This window comes from Gymnodraco acuticeps, unplaced genomic scaffold, assembly GCF_902827175.1.
Source record: "Gymnodraco acuticeps unplaced genomic scaffold, fGymAcu1.1, whole genome shotgun sequence".
NCBI lineage: Eukaryota > Metazoa > Chordata > Actinopteri > Perciformes > Bathydraconidae > Gymnodraco > Gymnodraco acuticeps.
In genome coordinates this window covers 1-21,942 of record NW_022990841.1, presented here as the reverse complement: position 1 = coordinate 21,942, position 21,942 = coordinate 1, and the positions used below count along the sequence as shown (strand labels likewise).

Sequence of the window (21,942 nt, the reverse complement as noted above, 5' to 3'; positions counted from 1 at the left end):
TGAAGTACTTTGTATACTGCAGGGTAGCTGGTGGATTTACTCCAGGTGGAACTAAAGTCTGATTTAACACTTGATTAGATTTCACATCATTCATCCACATCTGTGAAGTAACTAAAGGTATTATTACATGTAGTGGAGTAAAAGTACACCATGTACCTCTGACCTGTAGTGGAGTAGAATTACAAAGTAGCATCAAATGTAAACCCTCAAATAAAGTAAAAGTATCTCAAAATGTGTTCCTCGGCACAGTACTTGAGTAAATGAACTTAGTTTTCACCTCAAATCTGAATCAGAAATGCTTTATTACATTCAACTTAAATACTGGATTTGGTAACAGTAACTTAATTAGAGAGTAGAATGAAAGAAAAATATATTAAATAAGAAGTATATGCACAAAGAGACGTGAAGTAAATAAGCACAGAAGATAATAAAATAAATATGTATAATGCTGCTGGAAAGAGGAAACAAAATCAAAACAAACGAAGCCCGACACATCTCGGTCACAGCTTGTATCTGCACTAACAACAGCCTTACAGACAAATACAGATACACAATATCAACATGTGATAATGAGAAAAACACCACATTAATAGGGAAATAAAAAGACGACATTTCTGCAGTAAATTGGCTTTTAAAATAATAATTAAGAGGTTCCAAAACAAACCAGTTTCCTCCAATGCTAACGTGACTTAGCATCGCGTTTTCCCAACTCACCGTACAAACACACGGAGATGATCCTTTCCTACGGGCGATATTCAAACACAATCCCAGCAGAAACGCGCAGAGTCCTCCTAGTGCCTTTTAAGAAGAATAAAGTGTAAACATATAGCCGGGGAAACCAGGCAATCTGTTTTTTCACGGCTAGCTAACTAACCAAGCTAATGTGATAATCTCGCGAGAGGAGCGGCACTCCGGCGAGCTCTGCGATTGGTAAAGAGAGTGACGTCACGGTTGCCGAGGAACAGTTATGGTCAGTGCAGCGAACTGCGATAAAACTGTGTATATTTGTTATTAAATAACACTCCTATCTTGGGAATAGTGCTACATACATTAATATTATCTACACACAGCAGCACATAGGAATGTTAGAGACATTTCGGCTGGAAAAAACTATATTTTCTCTTTTGAAAATCTCAGAATTCTGACTTAAAAAAAAAAAAAAACCTTGAGGAAAATGACCAAAAAGTCTCTTTCTTGATATGTTCAGGGTTGTTAAGGTAGTGACGTCACGGAGCTGCACGGGAGGAAATGAGAGCCATATATAAGAACAAATGTTTGGGATGTGTGACTTAACTAAAATAACATTTTCTCAGATACATTTTTTCCCTGATTTTTTCCCCTCAAAATCTCTTTTCTAAAAAGATACATATATTTTGTGAAAATCTCAGAATTCCGAGAAAAAAGTCAGAATACTGAATGTCTTTAGAATTTTTTGAAAAAATCAATATTTCTGGGAAAATCTCACAATTCATATTTTATTTTCCGATGAATATTTGTTTTTGATTATCTCAGAATTCAGATGTTCTTCTCGGAATTCTTTTTTTTCTTAAAAGAAAATTATTCCTTTTTTGGAAAATCTCAGGATTCTGAGAAAAGTAAAGTATTTTTTAAAGTATTTATTTTTTCCGAATTAAAATAATGGTTTTTTTCAGAAACAAAATTATGTTTTATTTCAGATAATTTAATTTAATGAAAGAAAAAAAAATGTTGCTGAATTTTTTTAATATTTTTCACAGAAATAATTGTTCTCCTGATTATAATAATGTATTGTTTTCCTCGTGTGGCCCTTATCCTCTTCCGTTGGGCCTATGCCTAAAACAAATACGCATGTTCCATGCAGGTATTTCGACATAGCAGGAAAACCTTTGGTCAGATCTAAAAATATATATTTTTCTCTTAAAATTAATTTTTTCTGAAAAACATAAATGTATATTTTTGTAAAATCTCAGAATTCAGTTTTTTAAAAACATTGTTATTTGTTATTTTAAATCTCAGAATTGTGATTTAGTATAAAAAAACATTTTGTAATGAAAATAAATCTCATAAAACGAAGACAAATAAATAATTATTGTGTAAAAAATAATATGCTGTCTGACTTTACTTTTTTGAAAATCTCAGCATCCTTTTTTATTATTATTATTATGATGTATTAGTATTTATTAGTATCTATTAGTAGTATTGCATTGGATCCCAGGGTCTTTTAAAATTGATTAAGAAATAATTGTACTGGTTTCTAAATCTAATCTTAGAAAGGTGATGTAACATATTTCACAGTTTCTTCAAGGTCTCACAATGCATGTTATTTATGAATTGTTAAGTGGTCTTAATATCTCCATTAAACTCAGATGTGTGATGGTGCAGATTTGTTAAGTGGTCTTAATATCTCCATTAAACTCAGTTGTGTGATGGTGCAGATTTCAGTCCAACATTGCTGTCTCTGCACTTTTATATTTCCTCAGTCTCTGCTCTGCGCGCATCCTGCATCCTCCCCCACCTCTCGGTTACGCGCACGTCGGGTCGCCATGGGGTATTTTTTGGGTTGGAGGGGGGGTGGAGCCTGCGTACTGCTGCAGCTGTCTGTGATTGTGTAGTCGTGTAGCGTGTGTGTGATTGTGTAGTGTGTGGAGCCACAGAGATGCAGCCATAGTCTCCGCTCCAGTCTGAGAAAAACCGAACCCAGAGGACCGTCAGAGTTTCAGCTTCAGAGCATCAGAAAGGTGAGCGGAAACACATCTGCATCTCTTATTATCTCCTCCAGAGGAAGCCCCTTGTCCTTGAAAATCAGAGCCGAGGATGCATCCCCTCGGCTGGGGGAGAGCAGGCCGGGAACCAACATGGATGCTGCTGCAGAGCTGAGGATGATGCTTGCACAGATTATGCATCCTAACATCGCATTCCCACCGTCTAATCCTCCAAATGCACCGTTTACACCGGGATGCACACCGTGTCCACGACATGTTTAACACCCAGGGAGTGAAACTGAGACACGTTTTGTATTTCTGCGTAAAGATGGTGAATGATCCTGTGCAGAGGCGATACTGTGTCATCATGACACCCATTAGGACGCAGCTATATTCTCACAAATGGCGATGTTGCTTTTATTTTGGGGTTTTCTAGCATCAATTAGCTGGATGTGTTTCTCATGCATCATGGTTGTCTTGTCAGTAAGTGATTTAGTTCCCGCAGCAGAGGGAGGGAGGCCAGGAGGTTGCAGGAGAAACGCACAGAAATGTCCCAATTTACACTGAAAAAATGACTTCTGAAAAGATATGAAATCCAGCATGTTGGCCTCATGGATCTTTAGCATTTCACCTATAAGTCTAACAGAGCTGCGTATTTCCACACATCTGTATTGTCAGCTGTTGCCTGCAGTCACCAGTGTACCTAAATACTTGTAGGTACAAGGAGGCTGTGGCTCAGTGGGAAGTGTGCTGGACTTCGAATCAGGGGATAGCAAGTTCGAGTCCCACTGCAGTCAGCATGTCGTTGTGTCCCTGGGCTTGTGTCCAAATGGCTCCTGTGGGGATTGTCCACAGTACTGAAATGAGTCGCTCTGGATAAAAGCGTCTAACATGTAATGTAATTTACTTAAATACAATTTGGAGGTACTTTGCTGGTTAATATAACAAAATACAACGTGTTATCACAGATTAAGATAAGACGTATTGAGTCATTTGGTGAAATTCCCAAGCTACTGTACTCAGCAGTATATAGTGAACATTTAATAATATAAATAAGCTTCTCTTTTAGCAACTAATTAAAGCATCAATAAATAACCAGGAGAAACACTTCTGGTGATTAAACAGCCGAGACGAATCAATAGCTCTTTACAGTAATCAAGAAATCTGCTTACAGGGTTCATTTTGGGTCTTTTCCTTCATGACGCCAAGTAAAGAATACATTGTGTTATATTTCATTTTAACATTGGACACAGTTTGTTTTCATACCTGTTAGAAATGCACTAAAACCTCAGTAACCTATATCTGATATTACAGTATTTATAAGCAGTGAATTATATTCTGGATTGAATTACAGTATTTGATTACATGCAGTGATCTTATAGAAGCGTCATTCAGTAAATAGCAAAGCTTTACTCATCATTTCTCCTTCTGCATGGAGTACATGAACACATGGCAGGACTGCAAGTGCACTGTAATGCAATATATAGCAGTGTACAAATACTCTTACTGTATTTGTACACTTTTTTATAGTACTTTTCGTCAGCAAGATTTTGAAATGAGTATTTATATGCATTTCCAAACTGTGGGATTTCCGCTTTTACTACAGTAACATTTTAAATGAAGGAGATGTAACTTATAAAGGAGTATTATTATTATCTTGGACTCGAGCTTAACTTTTAAGAAACATATCAAGAAAGTATCGAATACCATTAAATTCAAATTGCAAAATGTTTAACAAATTAGACCCTTCTTAAAGGTGGGGTAGGTAATTCACTTCAGAAACACTTGTTATATTCCATGGAATGCTCTTAACATCCCGATAGCAATGAATACATGAAATACTTTGACAATAAATACATACAAAAATCATCTGTGGAAGCTGTGGCGCTGTAAAAAGCACGACCAATCATCTGAGCCGGCCCGGATAAAGTAACTGGATAGCCTACCTGCCTGTCAGCCCTCCATCTGGGCACAAACTTATCTCGTGCCCTCATTGGTCATGTGCGCGTTCCTGTGTGTTGGGGGAGGGGCTCTGTAAGGAAGTGCAGATTGTTTTCGGTTGTGTATTTTCAAATTCTAGCGCACTCGAGCTGCTTTCTCCAACATTACCTACCCCACCTTTAATTGTCAAAGCTGCAAAGTCACACCTCCACTGTGTGATTCTATCCCACATTGAATACTGTTTGACAAACTGGTCGTTTGCTTGAGCCACAAACCTGAACCCCATAGAACAGCTGTTCAAGAGAGCTATCCAGGTGTTTGACAGAAAGCCACATTCATACCTCCACTGTACCATCCTGGAGAAACACCATTTCTTAACCCTCTATGGCATGACTTTTTATTTTGGGAGGAAAAAAATGTTTCACCATGTGTTTTAGGAGCTTAGGGGTCCCTGATATTATATCAATTATAAAATGTGACCCCCCCCCCCCCCCCCCTCACCCCTCAACCAGGGGTTGGTTTGTTGCCTACACTGTGCTATGAGGGGATTGAAGCACCAAGGATCTCTACAATTCAGAAGCAATAGAAAAAACAAGTGTGTGTGTGTGTGTGTGTGTGTGTGTGTGTGTGTGTGTGTGTGTGTGTGTGTGTGTGTGTGTGTGTGTGTGTGTGTGTGTGTGTGTGTGTGTGTGTGTGTGTGTGTGTGTGTGTGTGTGTGTGTGTGTGTGTGTGTGTGTGTGTGTGTGGTGTGTGTGTGTGTGTGTGGGTGTGTGTGTGTGTGTGTGTGTGTGTGTGTGTGGTGTGTGTGTGTGTGTGTGTGTGTGTGTGTGTGTGTGTGTGTGTGTGTGTGTGTGTGTGTGTGTGTGTGTGTTGTGTGTGTGTTGTGTGTGTGTTGTGTGTGTGTGTGTGTGTGTGGGGTCCATTTCCTGTAAATATCAGTAGATGTAAAAACATTGATTAGGTTTATATTGCCTGGAAAAAAGTGGCCCATTGTTGCTCTGAGGCAACGAACAAAAAAAAACATAGTTTTAGCTAATTAATAAATACATAATAAGTCTTTGAACAATCAAATATACTTCTTTACGTATTCATGCACATGCATGTATTTTTTATTTTAAGTTGTGTACATTTCTAATATGTTAAAAAGTGAAATGTATCTTACCAAGTGGCCCTGAGTCCCCAGCAGCTGTGCTTGCAGAAAGCTTGCTCCACCCCCAGACAAAATGCCACACCCATATCATTCCCTCATTTTATTGGACACCAGCATGTCAGGTGACATTGTGTATATTAAAAATATATATATATTTAGAGGGCCAGTGTGAGGTTGAAAAAAGTGGTTTGTTGCCTAAGGGCAACAGTATGCCATATAGGGTTTACATGGACTGCCCCCCCCCCCCCCCCCCCCCACAGAAAACACACTGGACGCTGCACTAGGTCAGAAACCAGAGGAGACTGTGAGGTCCACTGCAGACGGACCTCTTTTGGACAAAATGTCCTCTCCATTAAAGGCAGCTCTTTGTGGAACAGCCTCCCAACTGAGACACGGGATTGTCCCACTCTCAATAGGTTCAAAGGTCAACTCAAAGAATGGTGGAGAACCAGACGTGCGATCACCGCTAAATGCACTTTAACACAGGGGAATCCTCTCTTGCACTTCATATGTCGTTGCTGCTACATTGTACTGCCATGTGGTAAATACTTGTGTATGCTGCTCTTGCTCTTTTGCACTTTTTGCATATCATGTATTTATTTGTTGCTATGTTTATACAGGGGGTCCGCGGGGTCTTAAAAAGTATTAGAAGTTGATAAATCAATTTAGGGAAAATGAAGGCTATTAAAAAGTATTAAACTGCATTTCCCAAGGTGTTACATTTTGTAGCTTGTTTCCAATAAGTATATGAATGGTCCAGAGAGGTTTTATTCTACAGTCTGCCTGAATGTAATCATTGCGTAGGTGTGTAGTGTGATTCTGTGTAGTTTATTGATGGCATCCCGTTGGGTTTGACGTCATCTGAACAGGACATCGCACGCTCACTGCTTGATAGCAGGTCCGTTTACGCCGGTTGTTAAACAGCATCGTTATGGGGAAATGCAAGTTAGCGTCCAAATGGTTGGAAGATAAGGAGGAAGGACAATCGATACTGTATATATAGTCAATGTGAGGTAAAGTGTGTCGCCAAGGTAACCGGTTAGAACTCCAAGTGGAGATGAGGTCTTCAAATGTATGGTCTTACAGTAGAGTAGGGTCTTAAAAAAGGTCTTGCATGTGACTTCAGGGTTCCTGCATAGACCCTGTATAAATGTCATGTTCTTATATGTTGTCTGTGAGGGACTGCGGATGGAAATTGTCTCAAAGCTAAAATACGGCATATTTACACTTGAAGCATTTTTTGTAAGTGTTCATTAATGTCCATTGTCCCTGTTCAAATAAACGATTAAATGAAAATGAAATTATTAATAATAATACATTGGATTTTTATAGCGCTTTTCCTAATGCTCAAAGACGCCTTACATAAAAACAGAAAACAGAAACAGTAGTCCTAATCCAAGTGCGAGTAAAGGCTAAGTTAAGGTTGTGGTATTTCAACCTAAGGAACAATTATGATGCACTACGCTTTATATAATAATAATAATCCATTCTATTTGGAGGCGCCTTTCAAAGCGTCCAAAGGGACACCTTACAATTCATAAAATATTCTAAGGAAAGGTTTAAGACAGTCACATATACATGTATAATATATACATTTATAGACTTGGCATTTCAACTTTTACTTAAGAAATATTTAGGTAACAGGACTTCTTATTTGTCTGTGGTATTTCTTCAGATCTGCGTACCTCTTCCTCTCCGTCGCACAGGCCTGATTGTTTAGTTGAACAGACGTGTATATGTTTCAACTTTTGAAAGAACGTCCGTAACATTCATCTGGTTGCAACTTTAAACATATCTAATGTATCATATTCCAATTACTTTATATAGTGCTTTCCAAGCCTCAAAGTCGCTTTACAGGTTGGAGGGGGGGGGGGAGAAGGACAGACGAAGATGAACGACAGACAGGGATCGATGGGGGGGGTATGAGTGTACTGATGACAAGAGATGGGTCTTGAGGCGGGACTGGAACAGCGTGAGGGACTCAGTCACGGAGGTCTTGGGGGGGGGGGGGGGGAGTTCCTATAGACGATTCTGCACTATTTCTATTCTAGTCTATTTTAGTGTATTTACTTGCACTGTTGGGGGAGGAGCCTGTGACCTCAGATGTTCATTGTCATAACTACACTGTAGCTGCTGAACACATGACAATGAAAGCCTTGAATCTTGATCCCTGCTTTACTCCCTGTTTTCAGAGAGAGATCATGGCAGAGCACCAGAGGCAGCGCTCGCTCTCCACCGCCGGGGAGACTCTGTACCTCGTGCTGGGGGTGGAGAAGGTGGCGACCCCCGACGACATCAAGAGGTCCTACAGGTGAGGCACACCTACAAGTGGAGTACAATATGCACCCAGGAAATGAGAGTAACTAAGAAAGGAAACTCACTTTTGAGCCCGTTGTAAAAAAACCCCATGCTCTGACTAAGCTTTAGGCAGAGGTGGGAAGGAGTGGAGTACAAGGATGCTGTCAAACTGTAATATAGTCTACCTAGTTTCAAAGTTGAGTGTTTTTGGGATTGAATAACATGTTTGATCCAATATGCAGCCAGGAAATAAGAATAACTAAGAGAGAGGAACACAAATACCTGTACTTTCTACTTCTTACATGTTGAACTCAAATACATGTACTTTCTACTTCTTACATGTTGAACTCAAATACATGTACTTTCTACTTCTTACATGTTGAACCCAAATACCTGTACTTTCTACTTCTTACATGTTGAACTCAAATACATGTACTTTCTACTTCTTACATGTTGAACCCAAATACCTGTACTTTCTACTTCTTACATGTTGAACTCAAATACCTGTACTTTCTACTTCTTACATGTTGAACACAAATACCTGTACTTTCTACTTCTTACATGTTGAACACAAATACCTGTACTTTCTACTTATTACATGTTGAACACAAATACCTGTACTTTCTACTTCTTACATGTTGAACACAAATACCTGTACTTTCTACTTCTTACATGTTGAACACAAATACCTGTACTTTCTACTTCTTACATGTTGAACACAAATACCTGTACTTTCTACTTCTTACATGTTGAACTCAAATACCTGTACTTTCTACTTCTTACATGTTGAACTCAAATACCTGTACTTTCTACTTCTTACATGTTGAACACAATACCTGTACTTTCTACTTCTTACATGTTGAACACAAATACCTGTACTTTCTACTTCTTACATGTTGAACACAAATACATGTACTTTCTACTTCTTACATGTTGAACTCAAATACCTGTACTTTCTACTTCTTACATGTTGAACACAAATACATGTACTTTCTACTTCTTACATGTTGAACTCAAATACCTGTACTTTCTACTTCTTACATGTTGAACACAAATACCTGTACTTTCTACTTCTTACATGTTGAACACAAATACATGTACTTTCTACTTCTTACATGTTGAACTCAAATACCTGTACTTTCTACTTCTTACATGTTGAACACAAATACATGTACTTTCTACTTCTTACATGTTGAACTCAAATACCTGTACTTTCTACTTCTTACATGTTGAACACAAATACATGTACTTTCTACTTCTTACATGTTGAACACAAATACCTGTACTTTCTACTTCTTACATGTTGAACTCAAATACCTGTACTTTCTACTTCTTACATGTTGAACACAAATACCTGTACTTTCTACTTCTTACATGTTGAACACAAATACCTGTACTTTCTACTTCTTACATGTTGAACACAAATACCTGTACTTTCTACTTCTTACATGTTGAACACAAATACCTGTACTTTCTACTTCTTACATGTTGAACTCAAATACCTGTACTTTCTACTTCTTACATGTTGAACACAAATACATATACTTTCTACTTATTACATGTTGAACTCAAATACCTGTACTTTCTACTTCTTACATGTTGAACACAAATACATATACTTTCTACTTATTACATGTTGAACTCAAATACCTGTACTTTCTACTTCTTACATGTTGAACACAAATACCTGTACTTTCTACTTCTTACATGTTGAACACAAATACCTGTACTTTCTACTTCTTACATGTTGAACCCAAATACCTGTACTTTCTACTTCTTACATGTTGAACACAAATACCTGTACTTTCTACTTCTTACATGTTGAACACAAATACCTGTACTTTCTACTTCTTACATGTTGAACTCAAATACCTGTACTTTCTACTTCTTACATGTTGAACACAAATACCTGTACTTTCTACTTCTTACATGTTGAACACAAATACCTGTACTTTCTACTTCTTACATGTTGAACACAAATACCTGTACTTTCTACTTCTTACATGTTGAACACAAATACCTGTACTTTCTACTTCTTACATGTTGAACACAAATACCTGTACTTTCTACTTCTTACATGTTGAACACAAATACCTGTACTTTCTACTTCTTACATGTTGAACACAAATACCTGTACTTTCTACTTCTTACATGTTGAACACAAATACCTGTACTTTCTACTTCTTACATGTTAAACACAAATACCTGTACTTTCTACTTCTCACATGTTGAACCCAAATACCTGTACTTTCTACTTCTTACATGTTGAACTCAAATACCTGTACTTTCTACTTCTCACATGTTGAACCCAAATACCTGTACTTTCTACTTCTTACATGTTGAACCCAAATACCTGTACTTTCTACTTCTTACATGTTGAACACAAATACCTGTACTTTCTACTTCTTACATGTTGAACCCAAATACCTGTACTTTCTACTTCTTACAAGTTGAACACAAATACCTGAACTTTCTACTTCTCACATGTTGAACACAAATACCTGTACTTTCTACTTCTTACATGTTGAACACAAATACCTGTACTTTCTACTTCTTACATGTTGAACACAAATACCTGTACTTTCTACTTCTTACATGTTGAACTCAAATACCTGTACTTTCTACTTCGTACATGTTGAACACAAATACCTGTACTTTCTACTTCTTACATGTTGAACTCAAATACCTGTACTTTCTACTTCTTACATGTTGAACCCAAATACCTGTACTTTCTACTTCTTACACGTTGAACCCAAATACCTGTACTTTCTACTTCTTACATGTTGAACCCAAATACCTGTACTTTCTACTTCTTACACGTTGAACTCAAATACCTGTACTTTCTACTTCTTACATGTTGAACTCAAATACCTGTACTTTCTACTTCTTACATGTTGAACCCAAATACCTGTAATTTCTACTTATTACATGTTGAACACAAATACCTGTACTTTCTACTTCTTACATGTTGAACCCAAATACCTGTACTTTCTACTTCTTACATGTTGAACACAAATACCTGTACTTTCTACTTCTTACATGTTGAACACAAATACCTGTACTTTCTACTTCTTACATGTTGAACCCAAATACCTGTAATTTCTACTTATTACATGTTGAACACAAATACCTGTACTTTCTACTTCTTACATGTTGAACCCAAATACCTGTAATTTCTACTTATTACATGTTGAACACAAATACCTGTACTTTCTACTTCTTACATGTTGAACCCAAATACCTGTAATTTCTACTTATTACATGTTGAACACAAATACCTATACTTTCTACTTCTTACATGTTGAACTCAAATACCTGTACTTTCTACTTATTACATGTTGAACACAAATACCTATACTTTCTACTTCTTACATGTTGAACACAAATACCTGTACTTTCTACTTCTTACATGTTGAACCCAAATACCTGTACTTTCTACTTATTACATGTTGAACACAAATACCTATACTTTCTACTTCTTACATGTTGAACTCAAATACCTGTACTTTCTACTTCTTACATGTTGAACACAAATACCTGTACTTTCTACTTCTTACATGTTGAACTCAAATACCTGTACTTTCTACTTCTTACATGTTGAACTCAAATACCTGTACTTTCTACTTCTTACATGTTGAACACAAATACCTGTACTTTCTACTTCTTACATGTTGAACACAAATACCTGTACTTTCTACTTCTCACATGTTGAACACAAATACCTGTACTTTCTACTTCTCACATGTTGAACACAAATACCTGTACTTTCTACTTCTCACATGTTGAACTCAAATACCTGTACTTTCTACTTCTTACATGTTGAACACAAATACCTGTACTTTCTACTTCTTACATGTTGAACACAAATACCTGTAATTTCTACTTCTTACATGTTGAACACAAATACCTGTACTTTCTACTTCTTACATGTTGAACACAAATACCTGTACTTTCTACTTCTTACATGTTGAACTCAAATACCTGTACTTTCTACTTCTCACATGTTGAACACAAATACCTGTAATTTCTACTTCTTACATGTTGAACTCAAATACCTGTACTTTCTACTTCTTACATGTTGAACTCAAATACCTGTACTTTCTACTTCTCACATGTTGAACACAAATACCTGTAATTTCTACTTCTTACATGTTGAACACAAATACCTGTACTTTCTACTTCTTACATGTTGAACTCAAATACCTGTACTTTCTACTTCTTACATGTTGAACTCAAATACCTGTACTTTCTACTTCTTACATGTTGAACTCAAATACCTGTACTTTCTACTTCTCACATGTTGAACACAAATACCTGTAATTTCTACTTCTTACATGTTGAACACAAATACCTGTACTTTCTACTTCTCACATGTTGAACTCAAATACCTGTACTTTCTACTTCTTACATGTTGAACTCAAATACCTGTACTTTCTACTTCTTACATGTTGAACTCAAATACCTGTACTTTCTACTTCTTACATGTTGAACACAAATACCTGTACTTTCTACTTCTTACATGTTGAACTCAAATACCTGTACTTTCTACTTCATACATGTTGAACTCAAATAACTGTACTTTCTACTTCTTACATGTTGAACTCAAATACCTGTACTTTCTACTTCTTACATGTTGAACCCAAATACCTGTACTTTCTACTTCTCACATGTTGAACTCAAATACCTGTACTTTCTACTTCTTACATGTTGAACACAAATACATGTACTTTCTACTTCTCACATGTTGAACTCAAATACCTGTACTTTCTACTTCTTACATGTTGAACACAAATACATGTACTTTCTACTTCTCACATGTTGAACTCAAATACCTGTACTTTCTACTTCTCACATGTTGAACACAAATACCTGTACTTTCTACTTCTTACATGTTGAACTCAAATACCTGTACTTTCTACTTCTCTCATTTTCCAAACAGCTGGTTCCTTTAGTCTGAATGTGTGTTTGGTGCGTGATCATTATTCTTTAGAGTCATTGCGTGCCTATTGATTTGAACACGATCCGTGTATCCATCATTTCCTGGTCTTCTCTAAAGAAGAGGGACCAATGGAAACGTTGTCATGTTGCCTCTGTTCAGCATGGAAACATTCATTCGCTAACAATGACATTATTGTTCTATTAATATAAAGGGAGGTCAGGTACTCTTTAAAACAGCTGCTAGTTATGGGTACTTTCTACTGAAGTACATTTCAAAGCCTCTTTACTTTGACTTGAGTAAAGAAGTTTAGTCAGTACTTCTACTTTTACCAGAGTATTTTTAAACACCAGTATCTGTACTTCTACTTGAGTAAAGGAGGTGTGTACTTTGCCATGTCTGATTAATACCACAAACACTGCGTTAGAAGACGTGGGGACACTTTTCTCAGATTTAAAAAAGCTCTACTTGCCCCCTGCAAACCATACATACAGTATATACATACACGTGCTTACGATAGATCTAGTCTGAAATTGTACCTGCATTACAGCAGCTCCATTTGCAGCATCAACCCAAGACAAATATTAAGACAAGATACAAGGACAACTAACATGTAACCTCACGTGTCACTGAAGAGAGGCAAGCTTTCTGTACAAATATACAGTTGGAGGTAGAATGTACCTAAATGCCTTTACTCAAGTACTTAAGTACAATTTTGAGGTACCATTTTATTCTATTTCTTCTCTGCATTTCAGAAGCAAATAAAGTACATTTAGACAACAAGCACATTAGGAGAAAATGAACTCAGTTGGAGACCAGTGCTGTGTCTCAAATCACGTTGTGCACTATATGAGCACTTATAATATTACAAGATTCTAGTAAATATCTACAGTATATATATATATATATATATATATATATATATACTGTAGATATTTACTAGAATCTTGTAATATTTTTATTTATTAATTGAGTTATTGCATTTTTTGTGATATACTGTATTCATGTATGCACACTACTTCCTCTTGTTACTGCACGTTATAACGGCACAGCCCTTTTACTTCCTTCCAAACGCAGATATGGAGTTTCTAGAAAAGCGCTATACAAGTCTCATGTATTATTATTATTATATACTGCTCCTTTTTTAACAGTATTTTTGATTTATTGGACATTTTAATTGATTTTCTGCAGATATTTTCCACATTTCTGCACAATATTTCCTCTTTAACATCCTTCAGCTCTTCCACTTTAATTCACATGAGCGGGTTTTCCACACTTATTTTCATCTTGTATTGTTGTTTCTCTTGTTTCTTATTGTTTTGATTTAATCTGTGGATTATTTTCAAGTGGTTTCATCTAAAAAATGTTAAACAAATATCCTCAATACTTCCCAAAGCTCAACACGACTTCTTCAGACTGACAGATATTTACTAAATTCTTGCACAAATCGTTATTTACCCCTCTCAGAATAGCTCCCACAGTAATGTGATTTTATATTTTATTTCATTGCATTTTTTCGCTGATTTTCTCCACAGGAAACTTGCGTTGAAGTTCCACCCCGACAAGAATCCCGAAAACCCAGAGGCGGCGGATAAATTCAAGGAGATCAACAACGCTCACGCCATCCTGAACGACCCGACCAAGAGGAACATCTACGACAAATACGGCTCTCTGGGGCTCTACGTGGCCGAGCAGTTCGGAGAGGAGAACGTCAACACCTACTTCGTTCTCTCCAGCTGGTGGGCCAAGGTGAGACTGAGGGGCAACGCCACTAGATCGGGGTTCAAGGTTCAGAGGTTCCTTTTCATTACATAAACACATCTAGGTGTGATTATGTAATGCATGACCAACTGAGGTCGCAGGCGACTGTTGTGTGTTCAACAGTGAAATTACAAGACGTAAAACAAATATATATAAAAACAACAATTGAAAAATATATAATTAAATTGAATAAATTAATAAAAATGGTTACAATAAATGTACCTATACATACAGAGGAGAAACTATAAGAATACTGTCAAATTAAATATGAAATAGGAGCGAATATCGGAGAAATAAATGTGTATATATAAAAAAATTGAATACTACAAGAATAACACCAACAACTTTGAACGAACAACTCATCAGTTACCAAGTATTTTATGATTTTATTCAACATTAATATACACAGGAGACAAGGTACGTATGTTCAAGCAGGACGACAGAAAGCTTAGTTTATAAAAAACATACTGTAGCCCTCCTGTGAGATGAATTACTTGAAATATCTACAAATGTTATGATAAAGAAGTTTAAAAAGATATAATACAATACCACAAAAAGAACAGAAATGTCACAGAGTACATACAAAATGAATAATAATAAGATTTTATAATAGTAGCGAGACAGGCCCGTATCAGACCTTATGGGAGCAAGGAGAGGGTTTGCTCACCCTGGTCAAGATGTTTTGATGTATATTTGTATGCGTTGTTTTAATATTGGCTCTTATTTGCCCCTCACAGGGCTTCCTGGGCGCCGGGTGTACACTATGATAACTGCCCACTGCAGAGTGTGTGTGGTGCTCTTTATATATCTACGGTGGCGCCAGAGGTTAAGCTAGAGTGTTTCGCTGCCGGTCATTTTGACGGACATGATCGTAACATTTCCGTCACAATCCATTATTACCCGTCAGTCTGTACACAACTCTGACGGGGGGGGGGGGGGGGGGGAAGCACGGTCGTGTACTGTCAATGAGGGTGGGTGTGACGCTCGGGAACTGTTGGCGCCGGTGTTATGCATGCACCTCGCAGGAGCGCGTAAAGCACTCGCAGACATTCCGATGATTTGAACGGCAAAGTTAGGTTTGGCAACGATATCATTTCCTTCTTGGCGGCATCATAACACGGGAGCCTCGCTGCGGGGAAGCTTTGGCGCTGTTCCGAGTTTGTTCTAATCTGTCAAAATGACAGACTGCTTTCAGATTTTTCCGTCATTGTTAAAAAAAACGGTCAGAGACGGAAAATATTCGGTTAACGCGACCTCTGGGTTGTGCTGTGTGTGGTTCTGATTTCATGAAACTGCCGTCGTTGTTATTGTGATGGAGACTCAGGGAGAGCAGGAACTTTGATGGCAAACACTGACGGTTTATTTGGAGCTTCGGCCGGAGAAGTCACAAGAAGATCTGTTCTGGAGATCTCTCCCCAGACCCGTGTATTTAGCTCAGAGAGAATAATCAACATTGTGCATAACAAGAGAAAGCACTATAACCTCTATCAGCTGACGCCAACAGGCAGGGAGACAACACACAGAGAGCAGCCCGAGGTGCAGGCCTGAGCTCAGTGAGGGCAGACTGATCAACTGGGTCAGAGGTATGGGCCCAACAGTATGGTGCTGATCCTGGATCTCCTGGGTCACCCAGTTGACTCAGCAAGCAAAACCTTCTACAACTACACGTAACCAATCAAATGTCTACTGTCTCTTCTGCCGTAGTCGTGCTCAAATATCGAAGCCCAAACTAAGGGGAAATTACAGAAGTGGATTAAAAGGGAAAACCGTTGCTGGAAATGCGGCCGTACGTCACACTCTGCAGCTGACTTAAAGAAACCCTGCCCCGAATGTGCAGAGCTGCACCTTCACGCTTTAGCCAGGAAGAAGTATTCGCACGACACCACACAGTTATGTCTTCCTCTCACCTGGTTTTCTGTCCCCTGCAGGCGCTGTTTGTGTTCTGCGGTCTGGCCACCGGCTGCTACTTCTGCTGCTGCCTGTGCTGCTGCTGTAACTGCTGCTGTGGGAAATGTAAACCCCGGCCTCGAGAGGGCCAGGAGCAGGCGTTCTACGTGTCTCCTGAAGACCTGGAGGCCCAGCTGCAGTCTGACGAGAGAGGTGAGACCACAACACCTGAAGCCAGAGAGGGCAAAAGTACACACATCCTTTCCTCAAGTAGAAGTACACACATCCTTTCCTCAAGTAGAAGTACACACATCCTTTCCTCAAGTAGAAGTAGACGCATCCTTTCCTCAAGTAGAAGTACAGATACTGGTGTTTAAAAATACTCTGGTGAAAGTAGAAGTACTGACTAAACTTCTTTACTCAAGTCAAAGTAAAGAGGCTTTGAAATGTACTTCAGTAAAAAGTACCCATAACTAGCAGCTGTTTTAAAGAGTACCTGACCTCCCTTTATATCAATAGAACAATAATGTCATTGTTAGCTAATGAATGTTTCCATGCTGAACAACGGCAACATGACAACGTTTCCATTGGTCCCTCTTCTTTAGAGAAGACCAGGAAATGATGGATACACGGATCGTGTTCAAATCAATAGGCACGCAATGACTCTAAAGAATAATGATCACGCACCAAACACACATTCAGACTAAAGGAACCAGCTGTTTGGGAAATGAGAGAAGTCAAAGTAGAAAGTCGTCAGAAAATAAGTAGTGGAGTAAAGTACTGATACCATAAAGATGTACTTAAATACAGTAACAACGTATTTGTACTCCAACACTTCCCACCTGTCCCTAAAGCTTAGTCATGGGGGGTTAAAATGAGCATCCTCTCTCAAAAGTGAGTTTTCTTGTTTAGTTATTCTCATTGTCTGATGCATTTTGGATCAAACATGTTATTCAATCCCAAAGACACTCAACTTTTAAACTAGGTAGACTAATATTATATTATATGTTTGACATAACTTCAGACTATAAATATTTGAGTACATATGTTGATTGATATTACAGCCCTAATTCATATAGCACATTTCTACGAGTGCATTTTAAAGTCTTTAACCTATACCAGAGTATTTCTACACTCTGGTATTATTACTTTTATAGAAGTGAGATATCTACACACTTTGCCCTCCTTGCTCTGACCTGAGAAATGTCCTAATGTTGTCTTTTTGAATCTCTCAGTCTACATGTTTGTTGAAGCAGATTTGGGGAGGGTCATCTCCTCTGTGATAACTAATGCAATATTCTCTCACTCCCGTCCACTAAGCCCCCCTCGACCCAGTGTGGACGCAGCCTGGGGACGCTGCCCCCCCCCTCATTGAGCCCCTCTATTAGAGCGAAGAGGCTGAAACCTGTTGTCTTATTTGTTTTATAAGTAGAGGCTGGGGGCGACCCCATAATGCTGCAGCCGTCAGCCACAGAGACCACGCAGCTCACGGGGGACGGCCATCACTCCTACCACACCGACACCGGCTTCAACTAACCCCCGCCCCCCCCACGACCCACCCAACCCCCCCGCGGTCCTGCCTGCTCCACCTCAGCCAGAAGAAGAGGGCGGCGGCCATGTTGTTTCCAGAGCGGCGCTGAGGGACTCGTAAGCATGGCCCGTTACCAAGGAACTAATCAAGAAGTCACTTCCTCAAACCGTTTTGTTTCTCTCGGCCTTTTTACCCCCCTCTCTCTCTTTGCCCCACATCCTGGCATGCACTGTTTCCAAAATGGTATCCAAATGTTTCATATTTTGCAAAACAGTTATACTTTGCAGAGTTCATAGATGAGAGCAGCAGCTACGTCGCTTCCTGGCAAAATCACAGCCCCGCCCACTTATGTGTGAAACCAAAAAATCAGCGTCAAGCGGGAAAATATAGTTGTATATTTCCTTAAAGCTGTTGTGTTGTGTATTGGACAAACAACAACAATATTTCTCTTTACTTCCTCTTTGAAAAAAAGGTGGATCTGTGGCTTCAGGCCTCGTACGTCTGTGGGAAACACTTCAACACAGATAATGATGCTAACAAGGCTAACGCCAATCATCAACGTAATGAAGAAGTCACTTCCTCTAAACCGTTTTGTTTCTCTCTGCCTTTTTACCCCCCTCTCTCTCTCTGTCCCACATCATGGTGTAGCATGCATTGTTTCCAAAATGGTATCCAAATGTTATATATTATGCAAACACTTATACTTTGCAGAGCTCCTAGATGAGAGCAGCAAAATCACAGCCCCGCCCACTTATGTGTGAAAACAAAAATCAGCGTTAAGCGGGAAAATATAGTTGTATCTTCCCTAAAAGCTGTTGTGTTGTGTATTGGACAAACAACAACAATATTCCTCTTTACTTCCTCTCGGGAAAAAGGTCGATCTGTGGCTTCAGGACTCAGTTAATACTGTACGTCTGTGGGAAACACTTCTTCACAGCTAATGATGCTAACGAGGCTAACGTCAATCATCAACGTAAACGGTTGTAATGGTAAAAGTCAGAGTAGTAAATATACTGTATGTACTGCATTGACATATATGCAGTACTAGCCACTCATCCACTGTTAGAGTGAAATATATTTATTTAAATTAAACTATAAATCTCCAACAACATTCTGTAGTCGTTGGAGCATCCTAATTGGGCTCCATGTAGATTAAAAAAACGTGATTAGCGAAAAAACCTCACAATCTGTACTTCCCGCCAGTCACATGACGCCGAGTGTATTCACCCAAAAAGGGGCGGGGCATGACGTAGAAGGAAAGAACCCGATTGGTTGCTCTCATCTATAGATATACGTGTTAGTGCGATATGTTCACACAGAGGAGAGGGGGCTCAGGGGGGTTTCAGACGGTGTGTGATCAGTGCCATCATTTACTCGTGCAATTTCTCCCTTAAATCAGAGCCCGTTTGAGTGTGTGTGTTTGTCTGTGAGCCCCCCCCCCCCCCCCCCCCCCCGAGAGTTTTCAATGTGAATCATGAGGCGGATAATGCACGAGCTTTATCTGACAAAACGTTATTATAATTAATGTTGGCTTTACATTCCCCCCCGACCCTGTTTGTGTTTCTTTGCCGCTGCACAGCTCGAACGTTATTCTGTTTTTTTTTATTTGCATTAAACTTAGTTACGGCAGGCTTTCAGTCCAGCAAGAATTATATTTTTTCACCACTTATTCCTCACATCAGCAGCTACATTTGATTATAACGTTATAATTGGATTCAGACATTTGGATCTCATACAAAAAAGGGATTATTTAAATGAGTGAAGAAAAGGTTATTTGTATTCGGATGACTTGCTGCACTTATTTATTCCATTTGCAAGCAGTCGTCACTAATTCAGACCATGTCATTGTTTACTTTCTGTTTACCTGTGGAGCTGTGGAGCTGTGGAGCTGTGGAGCTGTGGAGCTGTGGAGGAGGTTAACATGTTTTCAACTCTGAGCCGTCTTGAATATGTTGAGTAGTTAATGTGTTGTGGAAAGCAAAACATGTTACACCTTTGAGAGCGGGGAAATAAAGCTGATTAGTTGGGCTGTACCGATGACTTAGCTTAGCATTGGAATTACAAAACTGCAATGCTGCTGCTCAATCATCTCTGCATGTAATTGTGTTTAAAGCCAGTGTTCGTGCCCATTGTCTGATGGAGATTAAGCCTCACTTATATCATTAGTATTATAAAAGTAGACTCCAGTAGTCGCTGCATACATGTCGGACTCGTGTGATCCAACTTCCCAAAAGTCCACATTTGTTTCTATCTCATAAAAAGTCAGATTTAATCCATATTTTTGGGCATTTTATCTCAAAAACAACCTTTTGACTGCTTTCAAACCCAGCTTTCTGCACACGAGGGAGGCAAGAATAGAGAACATGTATTCAAAACAAATTAATATGAAAGACTTTCTTAAATGGACGTCATTTAATATCTGAAGTTGGTGTGTTGCCAAGCAGGTGTCACATACACTCCTACATGTACTTAGGAGTCATAAACACACAGTAAGGAACATTAAACGCTTGATTAGAAGCTTCTAAGTGTCTGAGTTCAATCTGGTGCAGCCCCACTGACCTGACTGTTTTTTATGTCGTGCATAAATCAGATCATGTTTCTCGTCCTCGTGTTTTGAACTGAAGTCTGAAGCTGTGATCGTTTTATCATTGTTGACTATGTTTTGTAGAGTAAGAAGCTCGTCGGCATATCAGTGCTTACAGGCAGCTCCACGTTTAAAAGAAGAAGAGATTTTTCATACCACTGAATCTGCATCGCACACTTTGCCATGAACATCTTGTCCGTTTTCATAAATGCTAATAATGTGTTTCAATGGTTTACAATTGGTGCGCTCCTGTCGCCACCCTCTGCTCTTAACGGTATGGATGTGACCTCTGCCCCGTGCGATGTTTCCCCTTACCCTCGATGAAACATAGATGTTCCCGTCATGGCTTTTTCATTGAGATACTGAAAGATGCTACTGTAAATGTTCTCAGTTGAATGCACTGTGTGTTTAAAAAAAAATCAGGAATTGACTCCATAAAAGACGACATACTATATAAAGTGTAACTATAGTGAAATGGTTATATGATGCATTTCTTTTGGAGTTTTATTTATTTCATACTCGATGATGGATATGATTTTATTAACTGGTATGGTGTTGTAATGTGACCATTGAATTTTAGCAAGGTTAATGGTTAAGGTCGCTTGTACATACACTCGTCCATATAAAGTATAAACCCTTACCGTTTCTGTTGTAGCATGGTAAATGTGTGTCTGGAAGAAAACAAGTGGATCACTGATCTGATTTGCTGTTGTTGAATAAATGTTCCTGAACATTTGGACTGGTGACCCGCAGTTTGTACAGACGTTTCAATGTGGAAGCACGTTTCATACACAAAGTGGGTTCAGAGCCAAAAGAGGTAAAGAGAAATCACAATGTCAAGTTATATTAATACATATACAATAATAAGGCCTTGGTTTTAAGCTTGATATTATGGTTTTCAGTTGTAGACGTATAAATATGAAGGCCAAAATGACCATGTTCAATAATACCTGGACTGTACTACACATACACTAATGTACAGCCGCAGCCCCCCCATGTATACATAAGATGAGATGCACTTTATTGATCCCAAATAGGGAAACACTTTGTTGCTGCAGCATAAACAAGGCATTGCACATACTTAGAGATTAAGAGTAGAAATAAAAAATTCTCAAATACAAACATCTCAAAATAGAATAAACCGGCTTTAGAGTTTCAGTGAACACAATATAA

General features: G+C 38.6%; 1 protein-coding gene across 3 annotated transcripts; it reads left to right on the top strand.

The window, feature by feature from the left end:
• Nucleotides 1-2,545: 2,545 nt before the first annotated feature.
• LOC117557319 (dnaJ homolog subfamily C member 5-like) lies at nt 2,546-21,508 on the top strand. 3 transcript variants are annotated; one of them, XM_034233117.1, is made up of 5 exons: nt 2,546-2,717; nt 7,965-8,083; nt 14,542-14,755; nt 16,696-16,867; nt 18,087-21,508. In XM_034233117.1, exons 2-5 carry the CDS (start codon nt 7,974-7,976, stop codon nt 18,188-18,190), a joined length of 600 nt encoding a protein of 199 aa, XP_034089008.1. In that variant the 5' UTR covers nt 2,546-2,717; nt 7,965-7,973; the 3' UTR covers nt 18,191-21,508. The 3 variants fall into 3 exon arrangements, with proteins under 3 accessions (XP_034089008.1, XP_034089009.1, XP_034089007.1); XM_034233118.1 differs by having other exon boundaries at nt 2,547-2,717; nt 17,975-21,508; XM_034233116.1 differs by having other exon boundaries at nt 2,551-2,717; nt 18,084-21,508.
• Nucleotides 21,509-21,942: the final 434 nt, after the last annotated feature.

Excerpts from the sequence above, each read along its gene's own strand:
- LOC117557319 (XM_034233116.1), top strand. The coding sequence starts at position 7,974 with ATGGCAGAGCACCAGAGGCAGCGCTCGCTCTCCACCGCCGGGGAGACT. Across the intron at positions 14,756-16,695 it reads TCTCCAGCTGGTGGGCCAAG|GCGCTGTTTGTGTTCTGCGG; the intron begins GTGAGACTGAGG and ends TGTCCCCTGCAG. Across the intron at positions 16,868-18,083 it reads GCTGCAGTCTGACGAGAGAG|TAGAGGCTGGGGGCGACCCC; the intron begins GTGAGACCACAA and ends TTGTTTTATAAG.